Here is an 8,564-nt window from a genome sequence, read left to right on the forward strand (position 1 = left end):
TCCAGGTACAAACCTCCACGTTTCGGAATGAAACATTTCAGGGCTCAAACATTGTGTGGTGGTGCTGGCATGGCAATAGTTAGACATAACTCATAGCTGGTGCCCGCTTGACAGTTATTTGAACTTTCAGAGGATCTCAAACATGCAGTGGAAGTAGGGACCAGGAGAAACTGATGGAACTGCAAACATTTGAATTCCGTGCACAGATCGATAACATCATTTCAGACATTGCAAATGGTAAGTATCTCTGGGCAAAGAACCTAAAAAAATTACCCATTATTCTGGGAAAAAGATAAGTTTACAGAAAGCGCAAAATCTGAGATAGTGAGTATGAAAAATGGATAAAAAATTTACACCCTGGACGTGAAGGGCGCCTCATTAACTATCTTTGTGAAGTATTTAACATGACATCAAGCTGGTGAGCTCAATTAACCAAGATGCACTTCACATGTAGCCGATCCACATAAGCAGAAAAAAGAAACCGATGTAGAAGCAATGACCATAAACAATCTGTATTCTTGAAGAACTATATGTACACTGCATTAAGCACCGGAAGGTCATCATGATAATGCTAATAGCTGTCAATATTTTATTGGCAACTGAGTTACCTCGGCCAAAACAAGTAAAGGGTAAGGAACTAGTGGCTTGTCAAGAGCAATTCTTTTGCCCCTTAAACAGACCTGTGATTGGGTAAAAAATTTGGAATCCAATAGGCAACAACTCTGGCAGACTAAAATGGCTGAGTGCGCACTGTGGAGGCAGCCCACCTAGAGCACCCATTGATGTGCTCTAGAGACAGCTGGCATACAATCACTGTTGTTTTCAACAGCTTTCATCCTACTTCCATGTCTCCTTCATGGTTGGACATGCTCAATGTACATGACTCCTCATCAAAGAGCTATCACTCTGCCAAAAAACATTGTGTAAGCCAATAGTCAAACCTTCAAATCAAATACAACATGCACAAAACAGCATTTTCTCTCTAAATACTTATCGACAACAACACTTGCTAACAACACACACCTACACAAAAATGCAAATCACATACAACATGCACAAAACAGCATTCTCTCTAAACACTTGCTGGAAACAATGTCTATTAAGAACTAAATATACACATATCACACACCCAGGCACGCACAGCAAAATTCCAGCAGCAAAAAAGTTATACCTCTCCAAAATTGTTAAAAACTGAACCCTTGAGATTCAGAGAAGATGGACAGCTCTGAGGCAGTCTATCAACTTGAGAGATATGCCCTGTTGTTTGCAGATCCTTCCTCGTGTTACAATGCAAAACCATGTTGCGAAGCTGCAAGACATCGGTACTGGCCAAAACCCGTGTCTCTTCAGTGCATGCAGGTAAATTGCTGCTCACCTCATCAGAAGAACACGGTTCCAAAGTATTTAGTCCAAGGGTTACTCCACTATCCAGGCAAAAAGTCTCTCTCTCCGTCGAGGAACATACACCAAACTGGGTCTTCTCATTAGCTTTCTTAGCAATATCTTCCTCTACAACTGGAGACAGAAAAGGTCGATTATCATTGGGGTCAGAAAGACAAAGCCCCCACACATCCTCTGCCACTGCGGAAAAGGCGCTTGAGCCCATTATCAGACCCTCCGGAAATTCATTTTTGTTCTCAGAATCATCCAGTAGCTTCACATTTTGAGATGGAACATGCTTACCTTCAGATGATGTTGCCTTTTCTTGTGCAACAAGCCCATTGTCAAAAACTTCTTCACAATCCTTTTTGGTGGTTGTAGCAGAATAATCATGTTCACAAGAACAATAAGGACCAAATACATGAGTCTCAATACCGCCAGAGAGTGCCATTTGTGTATTTAAGTGCACCTCTGATGCAAGAAATGTCCTCCGAGATGACAAATTTCCATGATCTGTGTTACCCTTCAGTCTTTTGAAGGGCTGCTTTTCTGACCTTGGTGGCAGAGATGGTAGCTCTCCTGCAGTCCCTTCACTCTTTCTATCAGGCAAATGCATGCCGTCTGAGTCCCCCTCATTCTTGAGAAAAAGCGTTCCTTGACACTCTGGAGTGTCAAGACCCTGCCTTTTCTTGCCATGTATTCTTCCATTTCTGCAACACCTTGTTCTCATGGCTTTCACTTCCTCTTCTAGTAAAAAGTTCTCTTTCTCCTTCTTTACAAGAATATCCTTCAAGAGCTCCATTGCCTGCTCATCATAGATGGCCCTTTCCTCTGCAATCCTTCGATAGTGGGCAGACTGCATTCGAAGTTTCGCTTTCTCTTCTTGCAAGCGAGAAATCATGGACATGGCTTCATTAGCTGCAGTTTCAGATGAAATTCTTTCAATCTCCAGCTCCGCATACAGAGTACAAAGCTTTTTTCGCTCTCTGAGAACAGCCTCTTTCAAGCCTTTAATGACACTTTCACTATCATAGCCCTTTTTAACATCTTTGAATGCAGAAATTGGCTCACCCCATAAGCCCTTAATCACACTTTCATAACTACCTTCCTTGTTGTCACCTTCCTTCCTTGGTACAGCAGCAAAGCCCTCATCCAAGATTTCTTCTTGTATCTCTTTCTGTACTGACGGAATCAATTCAGCGCTCTGCAGATTGACTGCAGAATCATTGCTCAGCCCATGTCCCCTCGGCTGTTTTGATGAAGAAGCCACTTCTTCCCCTGGAGCCTCTCTACAAACATCAGATTCTGCAGCGACATCCTTCCCAACTCTTGGCAAAGCGTGGACAGGAGTGTTTGAACACGATTCTGTATCACAGTTATCCTCATTGAAGCTTGCACTTTGAAAGTGCACCCGTCCATGCCCAGCCTCATCAGCACCATTGCATGCCTTACCTGCCAATTCACTATTCAGAAATTTCAGAATAGATCCTGCACATTCAAAGCTAGAATTCTGGCAGCTAGCAAGTTTCTCTCCAATAGATGATGCCCTTGGCCCACATTCAACATTGCTGCATGTCCTTGCTTCTACTAATGTGGGAGGCGAATTATCTGCATCGGAAGGTGCGGGCGTCTCTCTCAGCTGCGAGGTAGCACCCTTGTCGTATCTGAAAGAGAGACCCTGCTTCAAATTCCACATTCCATAGCATTTGGGGCACACAAACGATCTGCTCTTTACAGCTCGCCGATCGTCACTGCGTGATCGCTTCAGAATTTTTTCTGTGCTTATCAAAGGGGTCCTCCTGCTACCATTAGAATCAAGATTAAATGGCTTCTTGAAAACACCTGAATTGTAACTTAAAGTTGCACCTCGCTGACTTATGCCACCATGACAAGAAGGACATCCCCAACCATACCATCTCATCAACTGACAAGTGATGCATAGAATCACCGTGTGCACCAGGACAAGAACTGTGAGGCACAGCTGCATGAAAGCAAAAAAGAAAGCAGATACTCTCCATGGATCCTCATATGGATACAATGAGTATGATCTTGGCCCCATGTAAATGACAGCATGAAGGAAAAATGGCCGCAATCATGGCCTGTTGCAGTCTACTAGAAATTCTTGCTGGTACATGTAGAACTTTCCGTGCCACAAGAGAAGGCAGTGAGGGAGGAGAGTCTGTCAGGCAAAAAATGCATGCAACTGAAAGGGCAACCAGAAAAGGCCTTCTCTTGTATCATGTGATGGGAGAGAGTAGCATAAAGGTGTCTGTTAAAAAGCTTGTTGAAAGTGAGGTTTGCTGTGGATTGAAGTAAGACCTTCCCGGATTAGGGTTTACATCAAGCGCGGCCTTGGCCTCATTGCATTCGGTTCGGCACAAACACAATTGATGAGGAAGATTTCTGCCAAATGGAGCACCAATCCAATAACACGGCGCTCACCAATCCCTGGAGGAAGGTGTAGGACTTAGCTTAAACCCTAAGAAGGAACTTTGCGCATTAATTGCTAGATCAAAACTCGGATATCCCTAATCTGCGCGACTCGGCGATGGAGGCAGCCCAAAAAACTTCCGCTCAAAACCCAACCGCTACTTCTCGAACCATCGCCAAGCCGAGCTCGAACTGCGCGCAAAACGCTCATTTATGACAGATGGAACTCTCTCTGTGCGATCTGCAAGGACAACAAGAAAACGAGCTTGAAGGAAGCGGGGAGTCGTGATGATTTTATATTCTGTTTTAATTTCTTGTGGATATACGCAGATTTTGTAAGGTTTTTCAAAAGGTTCAAGGAAGATACGTTGGAGACTACTTCAAGCACACACCAGGCTGCTTCAAAAGAACCTTTGTGTATATAGGGTAAAACACCCAACTTAAGGCCACCTAAGAAAGGCGATGAATTGCGACCAGTCTGATGCACTGTTTTCAGTTTGGGAGGGTGCAATCAAAAGCTGAGCGCAAGGGCTATTAGTTGTAGAAGCGATGTCGCGAACACTGAAGGCTACAGGACGCACGAGATGGAACAAAATTCCATGTGTAACAAAAAACGCCATGCATAGGGAGACGCCATGGGGCGTAAGTTGAGCCAATGAGCCACCAAGGCTTGAACTCGAGATGCAACGGCATGCATTCAATCGTCGCTTGCCCTAACCAACCCAACACCCGCTTGATTGTGTCTCAAACTTGGAGCAAAACGGCTTTATTTTAGGCAGTCCACATGTCCCATCAAAGGGGGGCGGTTTTTTATTGGCCCCTTTACCCTAGGATGGAGACTACTTCAACAGCACACCATGATCAGCCTAACGGACAAGTTTATTAGATACCTTACAAACCACCTAGACGTCGCCTTCGAGGGTGGTGGCCTCTCTCTCTCTCTCAAGGCACACCGATGCACAAGAAAGAGAGAGACACGTGGTAGGGGGGAGGCTAGAATCCCCGTTATAGATAGTATAGATTCAACCACAAGCAATTTTGAATACAAAACAATCCTTCATTCATCTTTTTTTTTTTTTTTTTGGGCAGGGGATTTGTTTGTGAGTGTGTGTGCGTGCGTACGCGCACACGTGAGAGAGAGAGAGAGAGAGAGAGAGAGAGAGAGAGAGAGAGAGAGAGAGAGAGAGAGAGAGAGAGAGAGAGAGAGTATTATCGTCCTCGAAGGTCGAATATGATCAGTGGGACCAAGTGAAACTGGTCGCATGCTTTATAATGAGCTGATTAAAGCAAGCTCGAATGTAATCAAAGGCTGACTCAAGGGGTATGATGCATTGACTCTCAAACTTGCAATGGGCATAATATACACGTCAAGAAGGAACTCTTTCCTAGTACCTCAATGATGTATCGCATATTGAAGGGAGCTACGCAGATTGCTGCTATGGAGAGGATTGTGAGGTAAAGGCGGTGTGCCTCACCGTGCTTTGCCCGTGTCTGTCGGCCATTGTCCGCCCACATTTACCTCCTTATTCTTTATACATACAAAGAATAAGGAGCTCTCACTCACTCTCACAGTGTGCTCATACAGTGAGATTTGGGAGCTCCACCCACATCATGTGTACTCTCTCTCTCTCTCTCTCTCTCTCTCTCTCTCTCTCTCTCTCTCTCTCTCTCTCTCTCTCTCTCTCTCTCTCTCTCCCCCTCCGCACTCGCACCGCATTTGTGTTGAAGATGATGAAACAGGAAACAGAAGGAAGACAGCAACTCAGAGTAGGAAGAAGATGGAGAAGGAGAAGACACAGAGCTTGCGTACGAGATCTCTGTAGTCTCTCTCTCTGTATTGGAATAATAGAGTATATACAAACTCAGAGCTACAAAGCTTATATGAAACCCTAAGAGATAAGGTGTCCTTTCACACCGGATGTCCAGGGGGAAAAACCCAGTGGGAGAAAAGTGCCCCTGGTGAAGCGCGTATACACACTAACACTACTACATGTCTACAAATCCCCCCTGTAGTGATAGTGTGAATCCGTACAAGGTAGCAGATCATGTGTATGAGAGTAAGCCCAAAGCTTTTCGGAAAGCTTCAACCTTTTCTCGTGATAACGCCTTCGTAAATAGATCTGCAATGTTATCCTGTGTAGGACAGTAAGTTAGTGTGATCTCCCCTGCATGTAGCCTTTCCCTGACATAGTGGTAGTGAACCTCTATGTGCTTTGTTCTTGCATGAAATACTGGATTCCTTGCAACTACCATAGCACTCTGACTGTCAGTGAAAATGGTAGTGGGTGCCTGTTGACACTCACAAAGATCTGCCAATAACCTGCGTATCCATACACAATCAACTGTTGCCGTGAAAGCTGCCCTGTACTCAGCTTCACAAGTTGATGTAGCCACTGTGGGTTGCTTCTTGCTTAGCCAAGATACACATGCATTTCCCAAGAAAAAACAATTGCCACTTGTGGAATGTCGTGTGTCAAAATCACCAGCCCAATCTGAATCGCAGTAACCAAGAAGCTGCATAGAACTGTGCTTTCCATACATATCCCCCCTTGGAAAGAACATGGCAAGATTAGGGGTACCTGAAAGGTAACGAAGTATGCGCTTCACAGCTTGCCAATGATGCATACCTGGGCTGTGCATAAATCTGCTTGCTTGTGAAACCCCAAATTGAATGTCTGGACGAGTGTTGCCTGCCAAATATATCAAGCAACCAACGGCTGCTACATAAGTATGTACATCAAAAGTTTCTCCAGCATCATGCATGCTCAACTTTGATCCAGTTTCTACAGGTGTAGAGATTGGCTTACAATTTTGCATACCAAACTTGTCCAAAATTTTATGCAAATATTTTGCCTGCAACATGTATATGCCATCCTCTGATTGCACAAACTGAATACCTAAGTAATAATGTAGCAAACCAAGATCAGACATCTCAAAGGTTTTTCTCAAAGCATCTTTAAACGCTTCAATTTCATCTTCACTATTGCCTGTAAGAAGCATATCATCCACATAAAGTGTTAGCATAATGAGAACTCCATCTCTCTTTTTGACATACAAAGTACTTTCTGTTGGACTATTCTGAAATCCCTGGCCAATCAAATAAGTATGTATCTTCTCATACCATGCTCTTGGAGCCTGTTTGAGACCATACAAAGCTTTACGCAATCTACATACCTTTTGCTCTTGACCTTTTACAATAAAACCACTTGGTTGACTTACATAAACTTCTTCCTGCAAATCACCATTCAAAAAAGCAGTTTTGATATCCAACTGATGCACTTTCCAACCATGATGAGCAACAATTGCAACTAGTGATCTAATTGTGGACGCACGAGAAGTAGGAGCAAAGGTTTCATCATAATCTATGCCTTTCTGTTGCGCATAGCCTTTTGCCACAAGCCTTGCTTTGTACCTGTCAACAGTACCATCTTGTTTCCTTTTTACCTTAAAAACCCACTTTGTACCAATAGGCTTTTTACCTGTAGGCAAGTCCACTAGATCCCATGTATGATTCTTATGAATAGAATCAATTTCTTGCTGCATAGCATCTTTCCACTGAACACACTCTAAAGCTTGTTCAAATGAATCAGGCTCATCTGCATCACAAAGAGTGCTAAAGCAAGCCAAGTCTACTTGCTCTCTGCCAAAAGTAGTACCAGCACGTGTTTTTCGTGGCAACGGTGCATCCAACTTGCTATCCTGCAAAGTTTTCTGAACCCATTTAGGCAAGGTTCTTTCTTCCCTGAGAACTTCTTGCTCTTCACGCACAATTTCCTCTACATCATGAGGTGTCACATGCTGATCAAAAGATTGATCAAGATTATCAACCTGTTGTGATTCTTGATTCTCCACAAAAGAAGGAAGCAAACCTTCAAATACATCATGTGTCTGCATATGAGGTACATCAAAAGCAACCATAGGTTGAGCAGTAGTTTCTGCAAAAATTACATCACGACTTTCAAAAATCTTGTTTGTGGCAGGATTGTAAAGTCTATAACCTTTACTTCCACTACTGCACCCCACAAATATACATTTGATTGCCTTATCATCAAGCTTCCCACGTAACTGTTGAGGGATGTGAGCATAAGCAAGACAACCAAAAACACGAAGATAACTGACTGAAGGTTTTCTGTCATACCAAGCTTCATATGCAGTAATGGTCTTCAAGGCACGAGTAGGACACCTGTTCAAAACATGTGCTGCACAAGCAACTGCCTCCATCCATAGCTTATGAGGCAAACTCTTAGCCTTGAGCATACATCTAGCCGTCTCCATTAAAGACCTGTTCTTCCTTTCTGCAACACCATTCTGTTGTGGTGTGTATGGCATAGTGCATTGGTGTTTAATGCCTTTCTTTCCCAAAAAATCCTTAAATGCACCTGACATGTATTCACCTCCTCGATCGGTACGAAGAGTCTGTACTTTGCAACCTGTTTCATTTTCAACCATGGCAACATAATGTTGAAAAACTGCAAACACATCTGACTTTGCTTTGAGTGGATACACCCAACAAAACCTGGAAAAGTCATCAATGAAGGTCACAAAATAAAGGCTGTTTCCTATAGATGGCGTCCTCATAGGACCACATACATCACTGTGTACAAGCTGCAACTTTCATGTCGCTCTAACTGAACCATCCTGCGAAAATGCAAATCTGTGCATCTTTCCAAGAACGCAACCTTCACATACATGTCTTGGTGGCATCTCCAATAAAGACAAATCATGCACCATATTATGACGTTGTAAAGTCATCA

General features: G+C 43.4%; 1 protein-coding gene across 2 annotated transcripts; it reads right to left on the reverse strand.

The window, feature by feature from the left end:
• Nucleotides 1-487: 487 nt before the first annotated feature.
• On the reverse strand, nt 488-4,118 carry LOC147426323 (uncharacterized). Of its 2 annotated transcripts, XM_086498792.1 has the most exons (3): nt 1,684-4,118; nt 1,172-1,515; nt 488-906 (listed from the first exon to the last, which is right to left on the reverse strand). In XM_086498792.1, the coding sequence occupies exons 1-3, from the start codon at nt 3,437-3,439 to the stop codon at nt 871-873; spliced, it is 2,136 nt and encodes a 711-aa protein (XP_086354918.1). In that variant the 5' UTR covers nt 3,440-4,118; the 3' UTR covers nt 488-870. The 2 variants fall into 2 exon arrangements, with proteins under 2 accessions (XP_086354918.1, XP_086354917.1); XM_086498791.1 differs by having other exon boundaries at nt 1,172-4,116.
• Nucleotides 4,119-8,564: the final 4,446 nt, after the last annotated feature.

This window comes from Adiantum capillus-veneris, chromosome 24 (genome assembly GCF_014529385.1).
Source record: "Adiantum capillus-veneris isolate H3 chromosome 24, ASM1452938v2, whole genome shotgun sequence".
Classification (NCBI taxonomy): Eukaryota; Viridiplantae; Streptophyta; class Polypodiopsida; order Polypodiales; family Pteridaceae; genus Adiantum; species Adiantum capillus-veneris.